Here is a 19,865-nt window from a genome sequence, read left to right as displayed (position 1 = left end):
TTATGTATGAACAATATACATTTGAACTCTGTTTGGAAAAACCGAAGAAATCGTTTCATTGTTTCTGTTAGTACATCCGAAATTATGGAACTAAAGAATGTCCTTGAGTAGTAAAATATCACAAAGATGACGGCAGTGGACTCCCCGCTCGATCATCGAACGATCTCTACAAGGACGAACGAACGCGATACAGCAGCAATAAAAAGCAATTCAGTGATCGGTTTTGATATCAGTTTCTTGTATTTTCTTCCTCTTTTCGGTGTCCTGGATGAACTCTTCTCCTTCGCATCTCCGTGCAGCTCACAAAATCGGTCTTCTTCAGGCGCAAGAATACACACTAAACGTTGTACCAAAACGAAAAGATGCTCTCAACGAGGAGGAGGTGTTTGAGACAGAGTGGGCGTCGAAGGGTGATGATGTTGACAATTTCATTCGTTCCTTTCGCCGCTTCGTGATCTAAAACCTCCATCACACACCCCCGCCGCAGGATCAAGCATACATAATGTGGTTGTTGCATCTTAAGCTACTACACGCTTCAAGCGCGCAGGACACACGCACCACCGGCACGCTTGATGCGCTCCTCAGCCTGACGCGAGAAATACTTCGCCTTCACAATGATGGGCGCCTTCGGAAGCCGGCCATTGCCGAGCAGCTTGAAGTATCCCTGAAACGGAAGAAGGTCGTGAATAAATGCGCCGCCAAAAAAGGATAACACCCTCGTGTGCTGCTGTTGGGCGGTTTTTCCTTTCAATGTTTTCTCAGAACGGTACCATCTACAGGGTTGTATGCATGAAAATTTGTACACCAATGCTTCAGTCCGCCCGTACACAAAGCTCATCATGGAAAATGGAAAGGAATCATCCACCCAAAGCAGCGTACTGAGTAGTGAGGTCGATCGCAATAACTTACGAATTTCACGAGATCCACGACGGGGACCTTCTCCGGGTTCTTCTTCGCTTCCTCGCGCAGCTTCGGTGGCACCAGGTTCCAGAGATGGCTCAGGTTGAGCGTGGGGCAGAACTGGTGGTTGCGGTTCAGATGGAAATTCCGCATACCGACCTTACCGAAGTAGCCCGGATGGTATTTGTCGAAGTTGATACGGTGATGGTGCATGCCACCAGCGTTACCACGACCACCAGGATGCTTACGGTGCTTGCCTGTAAATCAACGAAAAAGGAGCGCGTGGTAAATGCCATTATGCTGGAGAACTGGATGTCGTAGAGAGCGGGCATACTTACCAATACGACCGTGGCCATGGCTGACGTGACCACGCAGCTTCCTGGTCTTCTTGCGTACCCTTAAGCTCTGCGAAATACATCAACAAGGGCATGGATTAATCCATTGTGGAACTGAACACGCTTTTCCAGTGACACCAATCGCCAACAACACATGATGCGCTTCCTTCGCCGTTTCTCACAACTCACAATCGGGCAGCACCGTCGCGCGATCAGGGTTGCGCGTGTCAACCCGTGCCATTTTTTTGGCGATTCACTTGTAACACGTTAAAGGGCAGAAAATATGTCCGCGTGGCTAGCTGCGACGAAGGAAGCGCTCGCGTGTTGGACGCCCAACTTTCCACACGACACTTACGACCATTGTGTACGAATATCCGGGGTGGTTGTGCTGTTACCAAAAGGTGTTTCACAGCCGCTCGCCACAGAGTTAGCCGGAAAAAGAAGGAGAGCGCTGATTTGACGTTTAACGTGAAGCGGAAGTGGCTTGCTGACGTTCCTTTGTCGTGTGACAGCTAGCATGTACATGGTGCCTAATGAGGTACAATAACAAAGAAAATTCACATTTATTTTAAAACATTTTTTATTACCAATTTAGCCTTTTTTTGGATTTTTACACTTCGAAAATGTTGTCTACAATTTGCAAAATTATTGCAAAATTTTCAAACAATCGATATGCACACGACGCTGTAAACACTTATCTTCACTCAAAACATGCTCGCTAGGAGCGAAAACACGATAGCGTTCAAATTGGTAAAGATCGTGCAAAGAGAGAAAAAATCCGTCCGAACATAGGTCGGGCAAAACTGGAAATTTTACGCAAAAGTAACAGGAGAGCATGACATCGAAAAGGTGAAACTTTTCAAAAATAAATCCGGAAAAATTGCGCCAAACGATTTTAATTTTGAAACATTTCAAAATTGATGGTTACAAAACTGACAAATAGATGGCGCTATTTTAGTACAAAATGTGCTTCCACTATGTGCTCATAGATGGCGCTGACTAAAAACGCTTGAAACATTTCAAATTTTTATTTTGAAATATTTCATGATTTTTTGAAATATTTCAAACCTCCTACCAGTCATGTTCTCCTGTTACTTTGCGAAAAATTTTCTGAAATCCGGATTTTGATCGAGTGCCCCGGTCAACTATTTTGTCTCTTAAATCCATATTTTTTCCACATTGTTCGCAGTTGTGTTTGCTTGTTTATTGAGCATGTTTTCGACGCATATAACAGTTTGCAGCATCGCGTCTACATGGATTGGTTGAATAACTTTCATCGTTTTTCCAAATCCTGGCACAATTTTTCGACTCATTTGGAATTAAAGCAGCAAATAAATGTAGAGAATAGCATTTTTTTTAATTCCAAAAACGGAAATCAACAGAAATGATGGATTATGCATAATAAATTGTCAAATTGGCACACCGTTAGGCACACGTTTTCGCCCCGTTCGTTTTGTTTTCGCCGCATCAGTTTAATTTCGCTTGTTGTGAAAGTGTTTCAAAGTCGGGCGGACACAAAAAACAGCATAAAAGTGCAACGAAATGGCCTTTCCGACGCCTAAAACAAACCCCAAACTGCAGCTGCAACCGCTTATGCCGGAGGATATGCGATCGGAGCTAATAGCGGCGCTGAAAGTTCAAAATGTGCACAATATTCGCCCTACGAGTACGCTCTCCACCCGGCAGCAGGATAATTGTGTCGTGTGAACGCTTTTTTACAGGCTTTCCCTCGTTTTAGATGGCCGTCGTTTCGCATTTTCCGGATCCCACAACAGCAGTCCGGCTCCGCAACAACACAACGAAGAAGACAAACGGCAACAGTTGCGCCTGCAAGCGATCAAAGAAATCCGTACGTCCGAAGAGTCGTACCTGCGCCAGCTGGAACTGCTGCTGGAGTATTTCGTGACGCCACTACGCACCAACGGTTTCCTCACGGAAAAGGTGCACAATCAGCTCTTTGGCCAGCTCGACACCATCCACAACCTCAGCCAGGAGCTGTTGCGGAAGCTTGACGACAACCTGGACAACGTGGTGAAAGCGTTCACCAACCTTGGGCCCTTTTTTAAGCTCTACTCCGTGTACGCTTTCGACTACCGCAATTCACTCTGCACGCTGCAATCCCTGACGGACAAAAACCCAACACTAAAGCGTTACATCGCAAACACCGAATCCCGGCCGGAAGTGAGCACGAAACTGATCTCGCTGCTTATCACGCCGATCCAGCGCATCCCACGCTACAAACTGCTGCTGCAGCAGGTCCTGCTGTACACGAGCCCCTCGGATGGGGCGTACAAAACGCTCCAGGAATCGATCCGGCTCGTCGAACAATCGGTGTCGCACATTAACGCCGTCGTGGAGGATTACGAGAACACGCAGCGGTTGATAACGGTGCAGAACGCGCTCACGAACAAGTCGCTGAAGTTGGTCAAACCGGGTCGAAAGATCCTGAAGGAGGGATTCCTGCGCAAGCTCAAGACGGACGGGTCCACCTCGAAGAAGTACTGCATCCTGATGTCGGACATGTTCATGTACTGTCGGGTGCTCAAGGACGTCGAGGTGTTGCTGACGGAAGGCTCAAGCATCGCGTGCAGTTGCGTGTTTCCGCTGAAGAAATGCAAAATTGTGGAGCTTTTCCGGGGCAACTTTCGGATCACGTGTAGTGGCGATGGTACGATCTTTAGCTCGGATGGGACGGAAGAAAGCCACGCTTGGTTCGTGGCAATAAAGGAAGCGATCGAGTTGCACGTGCAGTGCCGCAAAACGCTTCGGAAAATGTCCAGCAACAGGAAACCAATGCGGAAGAAGCATCTGCAGCGGTTGGAACCGGAAGACGACATTATGTGGTTGTTGCGACGTAAGGCACTCAGTCCGGATCGTGTCCAGAAGCGCACGAAACAACGCCGTGTGTTGTGGCCGTTCAAGAGCATCAACTGCCTGAAGCTGAACCAATCGCTTGGGGAATCGAGTGCGATGGAAGCAAACGTGACTCCGAAACCAAGCGTTAGTGGTTTAATGCCTTCGAATCGTTATCCTCAAGGGGCGGTTTTTCCCGAAGGAAGTCAACCGGGGGCCAACCGGAGTTTGTTTCCGTGTCGAAGCAACACACCGCGAGTCGAGGAGAAAAGCCCTGAAATAATACGAGACACAGCGGAGAACGGAGACAAGCATGTGCATTTTAGATTTCCATCCGTTCATTGGCGTTATTGAGATGGCATTACGAATGCAATTGTTTAAAAAGACGTGCTCGTACCACGGATGAACGGTACAGTGGCCGTCGGGGGGGTTTTCTTCTACTTTTAAGGCTATTTATTACTTCAATCCGGTTATGCCCTATTCCACAATACAGTAAACGTTTCACTGCATGATGCAAAATTGGAGTTTTAAATCAACAGTTCCGCCAACTTTCCGAAATCTCGTTGATTAATTGGGGCAGGTTACCATAACACGTGGTAATTTGCGAAAGTTCTCTGGTACCTACCGTTCACACTTTAATCAGTTTCTTTCCACCGTCGCGTACAGAAAGGCGTTGCAATAATGTGAGGCACAGTTTACACCGAACAATGTTTTATTTATTACCATACGTACTAAACAATACAAACAGGAGAATAAAACAAAAACATACGTTAAAACAACGGAAAATTAATCACATACGTTTGGTCGGAGAGAAACACATTCTACTGGACACAAAAAACATCGTAACAACTACGAAACGAAGACGCTACACACTAATTAATCGACGATGCATTCGCTGCGGTATGTCCTTGTTGGTTGAAAGATCGTTTTCTTTTCTAACAAATATTTCGTGGATAACTTAAAAACACGTATTTTTTCCAATCCCGATTGGTCGCGTCTAGCAAAATAAAATGCCCTAACGTGTTCTCACAATTTGAAGAATGTTCGCCTTAAACACATTTTAAATAGGTGTGTTTTTTCCTTGTGTGTACATTTTGACTAGAATTTTGTTTCATTGCATGCGTTCATTCTTTTTTATTTTTGTTGGTTTGCTTTGCATGTTTCGCTGTCTGGCGGCTTGGCGGTCTACGTACTGTCGTTTACTAATTTTTTAAAGAGAAATCATCCAGTCCTAGACATGACGGAACATATCAACTTCCACGATATCGCTGCTATAAGTACGGCATTGCTTGCACTAGTAGATATGCCAAGCACTAGAGCTTTAGTTGAAATTTGGAAATGGTTCGCTGCCTCTAAGCCAGAACACTCGCCATTTTAATTCGAATCGTTACTATCTGCCTACGATACGGCCGCTTTGCTGCATTGCCATATCCTGCGCGGAACCCTCTACTACTGCTGCCAAGTATATTTTTGTCTATAATCATAGTTTTACCTTTCCCTTTCGCGCACTGTACTGTTTAAACACATAATTTTGAATCCTACTTCCGACACGGTTACGATTTTATTTCACTAATAATGTACCTTTTAACGCTTAAGGATCGCTGTTTTTCTTTTGTTAATCGTATTGTTCTCTGATAACGTTGGTTCTCGTTCGTACTTGCAGTGTTTTTTTCTCTCTTCACTATTATTATTATTATTACTGGGCGGCGCATTGTAATTTTCTCAAAATTATTGGACAAATATTCTCGCATATAAATCACTATCTGTCTACGGTTTACTACATTTATTCAATTGATTCCGCTCTTAGTATCGCTCACGGCGAAGACTTTCCTTCAACGCAAACGTACCTAAATCGTGACCCCTATTTCATCTGAGTAAAAACTGCGTTTATCGGTTTTGCTTAGTCGACCAGCAATAAAAAGATGCCACGTAACCTGGTAAGACGAAACATGCCAAAAGACGGCCAAACACACTTCACCCAAACGGCCATCTTCCCAAGAAGGCTGATCGCCTAAACATATTCCAAAGAGAACGCATCTACTAACGCTTAACTAACTAACGCACATAAAACGGAGGATCGGTTGCACGACGCTATGACTAGGTGTGCTGCTGATTGAATAAGTAAGCTCCCTGCATCAGGAAGCGGCAGCGCAATCTATACCCAGGACAATGAGGACTAGAATGTAAGGACTAGCAAACAAACGGCTACCGTCGTGTTATATCGATTTTTAAAATGCACTGGTAAAAGTTTAAACGGGCTCACACACGTTTAACAAAACGAAATGAGAAAAAACAAACCCAATCAAATGTATGCTCTGGCTAAGCTGCATTCCATTACTTTTTTTGGGTTTCCGCAATAATGCCTTAGCCGTTCACTTTTGTGATTCTTTAATTCTAGCGAGATATGACTGAGAGTGCAATGTTTTTTAGTGGGGTTGATAAAACCTTTGTTTTCGTATTATTGCTGTTGGATACTGTAGAGCTAATATTTTCGGTGTCTCCTTCCTCTCGGGTGGCCATTTTGCGGGTGGTAATCGTGGTACCAGTGTACGCGAACTTTAATATGCATTCCAAGGAAGGAAACGCGTGTTGTAAGGTGTGTGTTTGTGATTTTTTTTTTCATATTTTCATAATTATTAACATCACCTGCTCCGGCTAAGTAAAGGGAGATAATTCTAGACTTAAGTTCGTTTTCGTAGGGTTTTAAAACTCAGTTCGTTCCTTACATAACTCCACGTTTGGGGCACGTTTAATAGCCACGGTAGGTTTCAACATCAAAGCATTTCCACACTAATTAGTACGGTATGTATATCGTTTATCAGTTTTGTTATCAGCTATCTCAGAAGATTTGCTTTAGTGACGAGCTTCTATCGTGTGCCGTTTGATAAGTTTACTATATCGTTCATCATTTGCTATTATTTGGATTCATTGTTTTATAAATTGTGTTCATAGTTGTTCTTGCATTTAGTTTGGTGTGAGGTTGATTTGTTTAGCTCCAGTATACACTGCTGTGAGATAAATATATATATATTTTCTAATTCCTTTCAGTTACGCGATGGGTTTCTTAACTTATCGGCTGCTTTTGGTGATTGATTCAATGATTATTACTCAATTCTATCAACCGGTGATAGGGGGGCACCGTTGAATTTTTCACATGCCATTCTGGATGTTTGCGAATGTGCATAATTTTGTTACTATTTCAGTGTAAGCGACAGCAAGGAACGACGAAAATTCTCATACGACAGAAAAAATACACTTCATTTTACACACCCACAAACCCCCGATCCGGGGTAAAGGACAACAACTTTCGCTCCAGTTGGCTACAACATCCTTGAAGTTCGTGTAATCAACAGAGGCACGAACATATATATATTACGTGTTGAACTTCAACCCACACCTCGTTTCGTGATATCGTCGCGGTCACGCGAACGTTACAAAGCGTGCATATAGCAGCGCAAAAAAAAAACAGGCGTTCGTTGGGGTTATTGTCACCCCGCCAAATCGTTAACGCGTGCGTGTTCACGTGGAGCCGTGAATGCAAAAGTGAAGCAAAGAAAAAATCGAACAGGCGACAACAACGCGTTCGATCCCTCTGTTAGTAATTTAAAAGGTACGCGAATGAGTTGGAGCTTTTGATTCCTTTTGTTTTTGCTAACCGAAAGCAAGCAAATGATCATGAAACATGTGGAACAACCATGGGACATGGAGTCAATACGAATCGCGTGACCCATGAGTGATTGCCATTGAACGGATGACCAACCATCTGGTGAGGAACCATCAACCAAAATGCGATTTCCGATTGCCATGTAGTTCATGCTGTCGGGTAATATTCAGTCTGCCACCTACAGTCAATTGCCAACCACGAGCACAGCAATCGATATCACCGGCGAGACATTAGCAAATCTCTCGAAAGAACACAAAAATCCATTCCACCCTGACCTGATGCAAAAATTATCCACCCATCGTAAGGAGACGTTTCGTTTGCCACTAGCTACACTACCCATGCAATACTTCGTACGTTTATCGTTTTAATGTCTAATTATTCGAGCCACATCACATCGGATGACCATCCAGAAGCACGGCAAAGGAGCAAAAAGGTCTTTGACAGTAAGAAATATAAAGCCGGCTCGTTTTGTCTTGCCTCGTGCTTGGTATAAAAATCTAACCGCACATACAAACGCCGCAGCTATCAAAATGAAATTCGTTCACCCGCTCGACTCATATTTGCATCCATCATTGCCAGTCCATTGCCTTGTCTGCACAATACTCAAACCCTTCGTGTCTATTTTTAATTCAACACAATCCCGCGGTACACGAGATTCGTTCCTTCCCGCAATAAGGTCAGCATGCGTTTGTTCTCACCACTCCTCGCACATTTACGCTAATTCCTTCAACCTGCCCCACATGCAGCAATGCGATTTTAGCGAGCACCGATATCAAACAGATAATTAAGGCAAGAAAGGGGATTAGAGCTGCTCCTCTGTCTGTTCGCCCCCGGTTGCGGATCGTTCCGTACTTAATCGCCCGTGGTCAATGATAAAATTCGTGTTTTACAATATACCCACGGCTTGAATTAACTCATCCTACTGGTAATACTAATCCTGATCTATTCATCTGTTTTGTTTTCCCCTTGATAACATTCTTCTCCATTCAATATAATCAACGGTTAATGCGTACGTAATGAACTGTTGTAACGCAAAGTCTCTGTTCTTCATGAGGGATGCCTTTTCCTACGACTTGTTTGGGCTGTGTATATCGTTTTTGGTTCATTTTCCTTCATCGTTGAACAATTATAGATAGCGTACCTGTTTTGTTTCTTTTTTTATGTTTTTTTTGTTGCCTCGTGAGTGATGTTTGTTTATAACTTACTCAACCCCGGCAGCACGATCTGGTGGTGATGTTCGCCGCTTGGTCGGATCATCGTAGACATCCAAACACATTTTTCGTATGGGAGCGCTGCTCCTACCGGATACATAGGGTTGCTGACGTGAAGGGAATCCATTACCAGGCGCGCGCACACACGTATGCACAAACACAGTTACACACAAGAACAATACGCGCTAGAAACACAACGCTCAACAACCGCCGCTCAAGGAAACTCGGTAAATTATTGCCAAACGGCAGAGACCACCTAAAAAAACGGGGTACGATCGCAACGGCCGACGATCGACGTCGTGCTCACAGGCCACCGTTGTACGCGTAGTCCGCCTTGTTGTGCATCACCAGACAACCGTCGACGAAGTAGAAACTATCCGAGCGTGTTTCGAATGGAAACTGAATCATTTCATTTACTGCGGAGACAAACAGGAGAAAAAAACAATGAAAATTGTAAATGAAAAAATGATCAAGGTATGGTTAAAAAAGCACGCTCAGCCCGACGTGAGTCAGTGGCCGTCCCGGTGGTGCTGGCGTGCACATTCTCAAATGCGGTGCATTATCGCATTCACTCACCTAGATCTGGCGGGATAGTGGGAAATTCGTAAATGTGCTCGCATGTATTTTTAGAAAAGGGTATGCAGTATCCAAACTCAAAGTCGAACGTTTTCAGCAACCGATCCTTAAAGAAATGCCTTTCAATCATTCGGAAATTTTTCACACTCTTGCTTCCAACGGTGAACTCGACACTGTTGGCGTGGTTGCGTACCGGGCGGCAGGATGAAACGAAGGCAAACAGAAAATATGTGTCATTAGTAGTTAAAGGCGATTGAATCCCGAACCCAAGATACTTACGTCGCACCGACGGTTTTGAGTTTTAGAAATTGCGGCGTAAATTGGTACCGGACGTAGCGGCCAGCGTTCGGTTCGAACGTTTCCTCCGCATCGTCGGTTGTCGGTGCAGCTGGGGCTGGATCGTCACTTGTCCCTGCACCGCTCGGTTCTTTCGCAATTGACTTGGTTTCGCTGGTGCTATGCGCAATTTCGCTAACCGATGGTTTTGCTATTTCAAACAGAACCGCACCCGATTCCAGGTCTCGGATCTTGAACCGGGTAAAGTCGATCTCGTAGATGTTGGCATCCGGTGTGCAGAGGTAGTCGTCGGTAATTTTGTTAAGCTGCAGCACGTAATCCGGCGTGACGCTGCTAGGATTCGGACCAGCTCCCCCAGCGGTCGGGGTTGTCGGCGATGGTCCAGACGCTTCCGCCTCTACTCCTTGTGCCGAAATAGACGAGCTAAGCTTTTTGCCCACCACACTCATGATGATTATTGGGTTTCACGTGTTCTACACTTCGGCACAAGAGCAAATCGCTGTTTCTAATTCAGTCGGATTGGAAAACGCACTTGACAGAACTGCTACTTGCTAATGCTAGTTACCTACTAGCAGTCTACTATTTCAACGGTACCAGTCTACACTTAGAAATCAGCGCAGTCTTCTATCAAGTTAGCCGAATCATTTTTTGCCTGGCTCAACTATGCTACCGTCATCTGGCCAGATGTCGCTTGCTAGAATGCACAAAAGACCACAGAATGGGCCTTTTGATTACGTCGAACTTTGCTTGTTACTTTGGTAAATAAAGGGATACGATCAGGAGTCGTGAACCTGAACTAAACTAGCACTCCACCAATGGAATCGATACGGTCGCGGAGAGCGATCAACCAAATACGAGCACGAGACAATCCACTATTTGTTGCAAAATGCTAAAATAGAAAACAATATCAATGGAAACCCCGTCACGTTTAACGCACCCCGCAATGCTTGTACGGATGAAATACGCACTATGTTTGAATACGTTCAGTTTCTGAATGCTTTTGGTTTCACGATTGCAGTTTGTGACCAGAAAAAAGTGGTAAACATTAATATTTAAATTAAAAAATCACAAAATTCTCCTGAAACAACAGCACCATTCTAAACAGTTGCAAGGATATACGCACACTGACCCGTATAACACGAAAGTCACATGTGATATGTCAGATGGAATTCAAATCTCGTAGCAGTCATTTCCAAAGACGTTAAATTAAAACATTTCACGCTCGATCAGATATTAATTATGATTTTGAACGATTTAGAGTTCATTTGGCAACATGTTTTTTAACTAGTGCAGCAAATGGATAGCCGGTTTTGATTTAAAAAGAGAAAAACATGTATAAGTCCTGACGACTGAATCGAACGAGCCCGAATGCAACTATTGTACTAAAAATGCTGTCAAATGGCTGTCAATTGGCTTAGCTTAGATGCTGTTACTAGAAGGCACCTTCAGTTCAGGCCACTGTACTAACTAAGCGTTTGAGAATCGGAAGAATCGGACGGAAAAAATGCGACGATGGGCGAAAACGGGGAAAAAGGTGCGTGAATTAAGTGAAACACTCTTACTAAAGGCAATTGCCGGTAGTACCAATAGATGGACGATAAAATGGATGGCCGCCGATGTGCTGAAACGTTGTTACAGCTCGAAAAATTCACATCTGAAGCGCCGCGAATGCGTGGGAGTGAACGCTTGTGTATTTTTTTCATTTGTTTTATCCGAATGTTGATGTTATTTTTCTTACGGATATAAATGCTACTGCATTAGTTATTATAATGCCCCACCGTGGTTTTAGAATAAGAAAGTGATTCTGGCTCTATAATGTGTATAATAATTACCGCATCTTATCTAAAAAATCTGAAAATAAGAGTAACATTCCTGCAAATGTTTCCATTTCATTCGCGCATACGCACTATCTTGTTGTGTTACATTGCGTAGAACAAAGTGCGTAAGACTGAGTGAGATAGAGAAAGATAGGAAGCAAAAAAAAAATGTGCTGTGTGTGTGTTTTGGTGCATGTTTGGTTTCAAAAGGTCGTCGGATGTTTACAATGTTTACGACGCGGTTCGAATGTGACCATGAGTCATCGTGGCTTCCTTGGGCTTCTATATCGTTGTTATTATTGCTGATGCATTATCTCCTAATGGACCAGCGTGTCGTCGGGTGGAATGCAGTTGAACGAAGACAAAAAAAAACATGAAAACTTATCAAGCGGAAACCGTTCATTTCTCACGTTCCTAACCGTTCACGTAATACAGGAAGAGTGGCTAAATATGATATTCTCCTCATTATGTGTCACAAAAAAAATTCGCAGCAGAAATTTGCTGATAAGAAATAGCAAAAATCAAAACAAACACGTGCCTAAGAAGTAGAAGAAGTGAAAACAAATATGCTGAACCTGACCTTGACATTTCATTCATTAGAAACGCGAAAGCGTCTTACAGTCATTTGGTCGGTGTTTAAATCGATACCGTCAAAAATAGAGTTGAAACTGCGTGCTATTAGTTAGCCAAAGGGCACACACTCACTCGCAAAACTAAAATAAATTCTAAAAGCCAGTGAAAGTAGTTGACTGGATGCCAATCCCAATGAAACCCCGGTTTAGTTTGCGTTGCAATAAAGGCGGAGGGGGGGGGGGGGGGATATCACACGGTCGAAACGATAAGCTATGCACTAATTTGCACTAAGCAGGCGTGCTTCCTTTGGTTGAGTGGAAGGGTAGAGGCAATCAAGTGCTCATTGCAGTTGAAGGGCCACCGGTTTTGATCGGGTCAGTGTCGTCGCTTGCTATAATGTGCCCATTACACAACAGTGTCGTAACAGCATTGACTACATGCACATGACGATTGGAAGAAAAAACATCAACAACAATCCTGCGTCCATCTTCTCTGGGCAGCTTGCGGTTCTGATCAGCAATGTTCCTCATATAATACTTTAATGCTGCTTTTCAGGGAAAACCGATGCTACTGCTGCGTGTGCTAGTTGCTACAACACGATAGAACAGGAACAACATGTGGGGGCCGTTGGTCAAATGTGGCACTCAGAATGCTTCAGGTAAGCATTCACCGGCATATGAGCTATATCCTTGCACCTATTCATTGCACCAAAGTCATTCACCGCAGACTTCCGGAACAGTATTTGCCTTGTAAATAAGGAGCAACTGTGTCGCAGATTCAAATTGGTCTTTTGCTCATGAAAATACATTATTAATGTACTCTATCGAACGTCGTTTCGTGCTCTTTCGAATCACGAGATTTCGATCTTTATAAATTTGAAAATATTTGTCTCCACGTGCTCAATCGGAAAATCAAACACCATTCCCAACGGGAATGGAGTGTAACATTTCCACCGTTGTTGCGGTTGCGACGCTTTAATTCGTTTATAGTATGCTAATTAAATTTACCATGTAAATGAACTGTCTCATGTTTTCCGCCAGGTGTTCTGTTTGCGATGCACGATTGTCGAGCTGGTACTTCGAGAAGGATGGTCTATTATTCTGCAAGGATGACCATTGGAGAAAGTTTGGCGAATGTTGTCAGCAGTGCTCGCAGGTTGGTTTTCGAGTATATTTGAATTGGAGAGCAATTCGGGGAAATTCATATCCTTCTACTTCGACTATGCTTTCAGTTTATCTCCGGGCCTGCCATGTTCGCTGGAGATCACAAGTTTCATCCAGAGTGTTTTCGATGTGAATCGTGCAAAATATTCATCGGAGACAGGGAGTCATACGTACTGTTAGAACGGTCGAAATTGTTCTGGTATGTGCTGCCATGGGCAATAGTTGTTGGCAGTATTTACATTTTATTTTTATTGATCTGGATCGAATATGTACGTTACAGCGGCCAATGCTACAGGAACCAGCAGTGCGCGTTAATGGAGGCATCTCAAAACGGCACGATTCAGCTACCATCGCAGGGCAAATTTGTGAAGGAAAAGCAAAGAATACCCCATTCAATCCGCCTGGTGGAAATTCCTTGGAGTGGGTCTCGATCTGATCGAATCCGCTTGGCAGCGGACGATAAATCGTTCATTCAAAACGGGAAAAACGTTGTCAGCGAATGCAAGAGTGTTAGGATATCAGAGTAAGTACTTTTCGATAAAGCTAATCTTAGAAAAGTATGTCGATCCTTGATGCTTTATCTCACTAACCAACTCTATCATTCTGTGCTTTCTTTGTGGATTTCTATTGCTTATTAAATGTGGCTCAGGGTGTTCTGCACAGCGTACGGACAAATAGGAAAATACATATTTTCTTGCATTAACAGTGCGCTGGATTCTTGCTGTGGTTTGCTCCATTTTAGGTAAATAACATATCTGTATTTTTATTGGGCTGCTTTATTTCTCGAACTAATTCTAACACTAATTTGGTTACGGCATTTACCGAGATTATATGGACATAGTTAATATAGCATTTTTTCACTGTTGCCTTTTAGAGTGACACTCAAATCAGATTTGATGTCCCTGCGGGTCGGTGATAAGGTGCTGGAAGTCAACGGAACCCCAGTACGCGACGTGCCACTGGAAAATCTACAGAATCTCATCGAAACCTCTGCGGGAAAAACCCTGCAGCTGACGGTAGAGCATGATCCCGATGTTATCGAGCGGTCGTTGGGAAGGCTTGGTGACGACGAATCTCTTTCGGCATCTTATTGCAATGCTCAGAGTTCGGATACTTCAAATAACAATGTAGACGACGAATCCAGTCGAAGTCTGTCGCCTAGCAAGCTTGAACGCATTTTCAAGAAGAAAGATGAAGGCTACATGAGTGGATCTACCAGAAAGCTGCAGAAGCGCGTGAAGGATGTCAATTGCAACACTGGTAAGTTGATCAATATTTCCTCCAAAACGCGTATGTTTAAATTATTTGTATGTCTATTGATGTGTTTTAGCTACGAATAGTCTCAAAGAGAAAGAACGCAGCTCGAGCATGTCCCGTCTGTTGGACGAACACCGTGCAATGGTGGCTGGGGGTGAATTTTACGATCTCTCAAGGACGAAATCGTTTCGGGTGGAACCAAAGGCGGCTCGAATTTTTCGCGCTTCAGATTTAGTGCAGGGTGAGCTGCTAGGAAAAGGTTTCTTCGGTCAGGTGTTCAAAGTGACGCATCGTGTCACTCAGGAAGTAATGGTGCTGAAGGAGCTGTATCGTGTTGACGAAGAAGCGCAGAAGAACTTTCTCAAGGAGGTGGCCGTGCTGAGATCGTTGTCTCACCATAACGTGCTGCGATTTATCGGTGTGCTGTATAAGGACAAAAAGTTGCATCTTGTGACAGAGTTTATACCGGGCGGTTCGCTAAAAGAACTGATACACGATTCGGGACAGCCGTTAAGCTGGGAGCAACGAATTTCGTTCGCGCGTGATATCTCGAGCGGAATGAGTTATCTACACTCAATGAATATTATCCACAGAGATTTGAACTCGCTGAATTGTTTGGTGCGTGAGGATGGCACGGTAATAGTAGCGGATTTTGGACTTGCCCGTATCATCAAGCAACCTCTAGTGAGCTCCGGCTACGACAAGTGCTCCAGCGGAAATGGCACGATTGGACGAAGGGGACGTCCTCGCCGGCAACGGTACACTGTAGTTGGAAATCCGTACTGGATGGCACCGGAAATGATGCGCGGCAATAAGTACGATGAGAAGGTGGACATTTTTTCATTCGGAATTATGCTATGCGAAATCATCGGACGCGTTCAGGCAGATCCTGACTTTTTGCCACGCTTGCCAGATTTCGGGCTCAATCAGGTTGTGTTTCGGGAAAAGTTTTGTGGCCAGTGCCCGGAACCGTTCTATAGGATTGCCTTCCTTTGCTGTGATTTAAATCCTGATAAACGGTTAGTGATGATTGTCTAAAAGTGATTCTAACAGACTAAATATCGTGATTATTGGTTTTTCCCATTGCAGGCCTCCATTCCAGCTGTTGGAAGTATGGTTAGCAACTATGGCCACGATGACGGCTCTTGACCGGCCTATTCCGGCAGGAATAGTACATGAGATAGAACATTTTAAGGGTCAGCAGAGTGCTGAGTCTAGTCATTGTACCACTCCGGACGGATTGATAACACCACCATCTTCTGGGGGATATGGTTTGAAGCCGTCTCTCAGCCGGAAACGCGTGTGTGAGGGCCAAGAGGACGAAGTTGAACGACAGCATAAGCTGAACGATATGCAAATATCAAACATGGATGTAGTGGATGGTGTAAGATCTGTAGAAGGTGTTTGTGCCGAGACGGGATGTCAAAGCAGCTCTACAGCTCCGGCTGATAATTCTGGTGCTACTGGTGGAGGCCCAGGTTTCGTTGTTGTGGAGTTTAACGACATACCAAAGTCGCCGCACTTGAGCAAGGATTTCTCTGCTAACGGCGATCGTATAAGGGACAGTATCCGTGCAAAACGACGACAACGTATGATGCTAAGTAGAGAGAATCAACGGAAATCGCTCGACTCTAGTCTACTAGCGGCAAGACTAGGAGCAGTTGATCGGCTAGTCGATAGCTGTGGGGATCCAGAAAACGGAAGCGCCTCGGAACCGATTAGCTTAATTATGACCAACGAAATAATATCCAACAAAGATCCCGGCATGGAAAAGCTTTCAACTGATCAGGTGCTGGCGTCCGTTAAAGACAGCTTGGAACAAAATAATTCACTATTGGGGCAAGAGCGGCAGATTGCGGACAATGGCGATGAGCCAGTTTTGCAACCTAAAACTAAACATTACGGCGAGAAAGGTTTCATAATTCATGTGCAAAACGGGTATCTGACGCTAAACAACGTGCGTGATTTGGACAACTGTTCAGATTTCGATTCCAGCTGCGATACGAGTCTCAACTATATCGAAGTAAATGGAAATCGTGTGGGAGGTGATGGTGTTGAGTCTGCAGTGGATTCAGTCACACCGTCTGCAAGTTTGTGTGAGAATCGGTTCAATTCCGTGACAAAAAATCTGGATGAAAATTGTGTGGATCACCCTGTCCATCATCCAGAGAAAAATGGAACGACACTTAGAAAATGTGAAAAAGAAAATATTGCCCTCGATAGTACAACGACTAAATTACCGGAAGAAACCAAAGCTAACGCTTCAACGAAGATAACATCACCCTTGACATCGATTCCTCCTGAACGCAACGGTTCTGTATTCGGAGAAACGAGTAGCCATGATGGTAAAGATAGGCCTGTGAAAGCTGAGGATAAACGGATCACATCCAGTGCTCAGAAAGCCGTCCAGTATACACGTAAGCTGTTCCGGGCAGCTGAATCATCCATGATCCACGGATCATCTAACTCGAAACGAAGTCATGACATTCCTATGACACATGGAACTGATGGTACATCAAACAAGCCTCCGGGCAAAGGTCACGTTCGGACAGCTTCTTCCGAACGATCTATGTTTTCAATAAAGCAAAAAATTTCCCCAACCTCCGATCCGGCGCCACAGTTAAGTTTTGGTGGTCCAATTACCGTACCATCTTCCTCTGGAGGGCAAGGATCTATGCTTCGTTCCAAATCAAATATCCCAGGTACTACAAGCTCTGCTGCTATGTACAAATCTAAACTAAACGAGCCGATCGATGGGGGCATTTCCAATTATGGTGGTGTATTTGCTAGCAATGCAACGCGTATGTCATTGGGGTACCGAGAGAGCAGAGGAATTGGGAAACTTGCAAACGTAGCTAAGACGAAAGTGTGTGCTGATAATGCGATCTGTGTTGACGGCATGATTCCATCCACTGGCAAACCGCCAATTAACTGCACTACTAGCGGTATGAGTCCTGCCAACTTGATGCGGTTGAGCAAAGCGCGTACCTATCGACCAGCGGATAAGATGAACTATGGTGATAGTCGCGTTAACGCTTCGAACAAGGAAAGGTACACAGCGAACTTGTCCCCAACGATCGGTAGCAGTGGAAGCAATTCTCGTACGGAGTCTCCTTCTCCACCGGTTCCAAATGGCAAGCCGGTAGCTGGGCCCATGACTGGAAATCGTAGCATCGGCATTCTTTCTCCGTCCAGCATTCGTCGCCTGAATGCTCGTTTGTTGGAGGCTCGTAAAGTAACCAACTCGTTGTCTGCGGAGCAGCCCGTTCCACCTGGAACGAAATGTAAGGGAGCTAATACAATACTCTCCCTGCACAGTGGTACGAAGAGGCCAGGAGTGGCACGGAAAATGCCATCATCGCCGACGGGACCGGCGAGGGATACACTCTTAAGTGTCGTTTCCGGTTGTGCTCGGGAACGGAAAGTACTCACGCCAACGACACTTGTCAAGGTGCCCAAGTGAGATGGCCGGCAATGTGCTCATATATGAAGTGTACCTTTTAAATGTTACTATTATCCCTGATACACTACGAAAAGGGATCTATATGCTCAGTTACCCATTGGTCGATAGCCAATTGGAAATGCAAGCGCCATGCGTTTGAGGTATCGAACAGCTTATTGGGAGATGTTTAAGCCCAATGCAACCACAAAAAAATGCCAAGGCACCTACAAGCCAATTGCTCGTTAGATTATACAATATAGGACGCCATCTGGAGCGCCTCACCAGCGATAGCTTACTGTACGATCTCTTCCGCCACGCGACATGGACATGGCCGTGAGGAGGAGATGAACTTGAATATTCGATTTTTCGAAGCACCTTCTTACTTAAGCACGCTTTTGACAGTTTCCCATTGGATACTGTTGTACTAATGAATTCTTTCGTCTTTATCATAAAATTATCTCACTCCTCTCCTTAAGACATAAAAATGCAATATTTCATAGGTTAGCTTTACGGTAAAACTTCATTTAATGGACGTGAGTGTTTCTGGAAGTGAGGCACGTTCATCGTATGTATGGACTATGCAGTGGTGTGAAGCAATGTGAGAAATGATAAAAGACGATCGAATCGAATACCTGTGTATAGATTAGTCACGTTTTAGTTTTAGGATTGTTAGATTTTATTCCATGAAACGCCATTATTTTGGTTAAACGAACATGATATTCCAACAAAAATGTAACATTTCCCTTTTTTAAAAAATATTTACTGTAACTGAAATTTTTAAAATCTGGCAAAACTCACACGACTTTTAATCTAATCTCGGTATGATTAGTAAATATGATCTCTCTCGTTCGACTTATTTTTGTGTGTTTAACGTTTGTTTCTCTTACAAATTGCGTTTTCTTGTCAATGTTCTGCTTAATCTTTTACCTTGTTTTTTTCACCAGCATTTATTAAAAAAGACACGATGAATAAGGAAACCCCTGTAGCAAGATAAAGTTACTAACCGGACTGTGATACTGTGGAATACAATGCACGTGGGTGTATAGCGCGCGTACATTCTTTTCTTTCATACTTTTACTTAGATACGTTGGCAGGTAGCCAGAAAACCATAGGGGGTAAAGACATTAACCATATACCATAGGGCCATAATCTAATGAAATAAAATATTGCGTATTGAGAGGTGTGCGCAAATTAGAAAAAAAAGCATAGTGAAAGACTGCCTATAATTCGCCTGGGATTAAAATGTATTCTACTACATTCAAATGGTTTTCGAGACAGGTTATATGAACGATGTCTGAGAAGTGGTCAAAGAGAACAAAAAAAAACAGTGATGTAGTTGAAAGGCAATGCTAGAAAATAGGTAGTACTGTCTGAACGACAGAACCGTCTTGTAAAATAAATGCAGGAAGGAATTTTCCAACAGAAAGTGTGACAAGAAAGTATGTAACATTGAAGTAGAGGGGATAATGCATAATGCAATAATAATATAGTTAGTAAAGGCAACTTGCAAGATGCTAACGTCGTATGGCCGATTTGTAACGATTATGTACAAAATTCTTTCTCCTTCTCCCTGGTTCTGGGTGCCTGTGGAATAGGAATTAGAATGTTTACCAACCAATATCAAGTGCGTGGTGCAGGAACTGTGTAAAGATAAAATAAATTGATAAATGTATGGTGTCGAGAAACTAAAAAACATCCGGCTCGGAAATGTTTGAAGTGTACCTAAAGGTCACAGGCAGATAACAAAACACATTAATCGGTCGGTATCTAGTATACG

The 19,865-nt window shown here is 43.9% G+C and overlaps 4 protein-coding genes across 4 annotated transcripts; 2 read left to right on the top strand and 2 right to left on the bottom strand.

Moving 5' to 3' along the window:
- Positions 1 to 217: 217 nt before the first annotated feature.
- Positions 218 to 1,679, bottom strand: LOC128720394 (60S ribosomal protein L27a). The gene is made up of 4 exons (XM_053814063.1): positions 1,591 to 1,679; positions 1,239 to 1,305; positions 910 to 1,157; positions 218 to 664 (listed from the first exon to the last, which is right to left on the bottom strand). Exons 1-4 carry the CDS (start codon positions 1,594 to 1,596, stop codon positions 536 to 538), a joined length of 450 nt encoding a protein of 149 aa, XP_053670038.1. The 5' UTR covers positions 1,597 to 1,679; the 3' UTR covers positions 218 to 535.
- A 1,098-nt stretch (positions 1,680 to 2,777) lies between these two features.
- On the top strand, positions 2,778 to 4,775 carry LOC128729061 (putative protein tag-52). The gene is made up of 3 exons (XM_053822713.1): positions 2,778 to 2,901; positions 2,974 to 4,235; positions 4,755 to 4,775. The coding sequence occupies exons 1-3, from the start codon at positions 2,778 to 2,780 to the stop codon at positions 4,773 to 4,775; spliced, it is 1,407 nt and encodes a 468-aa protein (XP_053678688.1).
- A 4,491-nt stretch (positions 4,776 to 9,266) lies between these two features.
- LOC128720486 (protein unc-119 homolog) lies at positions 9,267 to 10,285 on the bottom strand. The gene is made up of 3 exons (XM_053814156.1): positions 9,819 to 10,285; positions 9,540 to 9,712; positions 9,267 to 9,379 (listed from the first exon to the last, which is right to left on the bottom strand). The coding sequence occupies exons 1-3, from the start codon at positions 10,283 to 10,285 to the stop codon at positions 9,267 to 9,269; spliced, it is 753 nt and encodes a 250-aa protein (XP_053670131.1).
- Positions 10,286 to 11,348: 1,063 nt separating this feature from the next.
- Positions 11,349 to 18,109, top strand: LOC128731558 (LIM domain kinase 1). The gene is made up of 9 exons (XM_053824689.1): positions 11,349 to 11,370; positions 12,782 to 12,884; positions 13,267 to 13,381; positions 13,458 to 13,588; positions 13,670 to 13,912; positions 14,039 to 14,131; positions 14,264 to 14,649; positions 14,720 to 15,665; positions 15,736 to 18,109. The coding sequence occupies exons 1-9, from the start codon at positions 11,349 to 11,351 to the stop codon at positions 18,107 to 18,109; spliced, it is 4,413 nt and encodes a 1,470-aa protein (XP_053680664.1).
- The last annotated feature ends 1,756 nt before the right edge of the window (positions 18,110 to 19,865 follow it).

The sequence above is a fragment of the Anopheles nili genome, chromosome 2, assembly GCF_943737925.1.
Source record: "Anopheles nili chromosome 2, idAnoNiliSN_F5_01, whole genome shotgun sequence".
NCBI lineage: Eukaryota > Metazoa > Arthropoda > Insecta > Diptera > Culicidae > Anopheles > Anopheles nili.
This window is presented reverse-complemented; position numbering and strand designations above follow the sequence as displayed.